Source organism: Myotis davidii, unplaced genomic scaffold, assembly GCF_000327345.1.
Source record: "Myotis davidii unplaced genomic scaffold, ASM32734v1 scaffold43, whole genome shotgun sequence".
NCBI classification, from domain to species: Eukaryota; Metazoa; Chordata; class Mammalia; order Chiroptera; family Vespertilionidae; genus Myotis; species Myotis davidii.
In genome coordinates this window covers 1,312,058-1,312,677 of record NW_006294590.1, presented here as the reverse complement: position 1 = coordinate 1,312,677, position 620 = coordinate 1,312,058, and the positions used below count along the sequence as shown (strand labels likewise).

The following is a 620-nucleotide window of genomic DNA, read 5'->3' as shown; positions in this document are numbered from 1 at the left end:
TCAGGGGACGCCTGCCTGTCCCTGCAGGGTCGTCTCCTATCAGATCCGCTACGAAGGGAACGTGACAGAAGAGACCAAGATCAAGTTCATGACGGACGGCGTGCTGCTCAAGGAAATCCAGAAGGTCGGTGGCTCCCCTGACCTCCCAAGGGGGGCCCGGAGGGGGCAGGGGGCGTGGTCAGGTGCCGCCTCACGCCGGCTTCCCCGCAGGACTTCCTGCTGCGCAAGTACAAGGTGCTGATCATCGACGAGGCCCACGAGCGCAGCGTGTACACGGACATCCTCATCGGCCTCCTGTCCCGCATCGTGTCTCTCCGGGCCAAGGTGTGCAGGGTGGGGGCGGGAGCCCCCTCGTCCCAAGGCCAGGGCCCCCTGCGCTGTGGGGCTGGGGCTCCGCCTGCACCGGCTGCTGTGGCTGCAGCTTTGACTGTCTCCCCCCTCCCCCCCAACCGTGGGTCTGGGTGTCGCAGCCCCTGTGGGAGCCCCCGTGGAGCCCGGTCCAGCCTCGGGCAGTTAAGGACCCCCTTTACCAGCCACCGCCCTGGGAGAGGCGGGTCCTGCTGTCAGTCACTTCTCCCCCTTTTGCTGGGACCTTTGGCAACCAGAACGGGGCTGGGGCT

The 620-nt window shown here is 67.3% G+C and overlaps 1 protein-coding gene across 1 annotated transcript in view; it reads left to right on the top strand.

The window, feature by feature from the left end:
• Positions 1–620, top strand: part of DHX37 (DEAH-box helicase 37) — a 14,137-nt gene that overhangs the window by 5,937 nt on the left and 7,580 nt on the right. The window contains exons 7-8 of the mRNA XM_015567219.1: positions 28–124; positions 211–324. Of these exons, the coding sequence (XP_015422705.1) occupies positions 28–124; positions 211–324 (211 nt within the window). The remainder of the gene's footprint in view (positions 1–27; positions 125–210; positions 325–620) is intronic.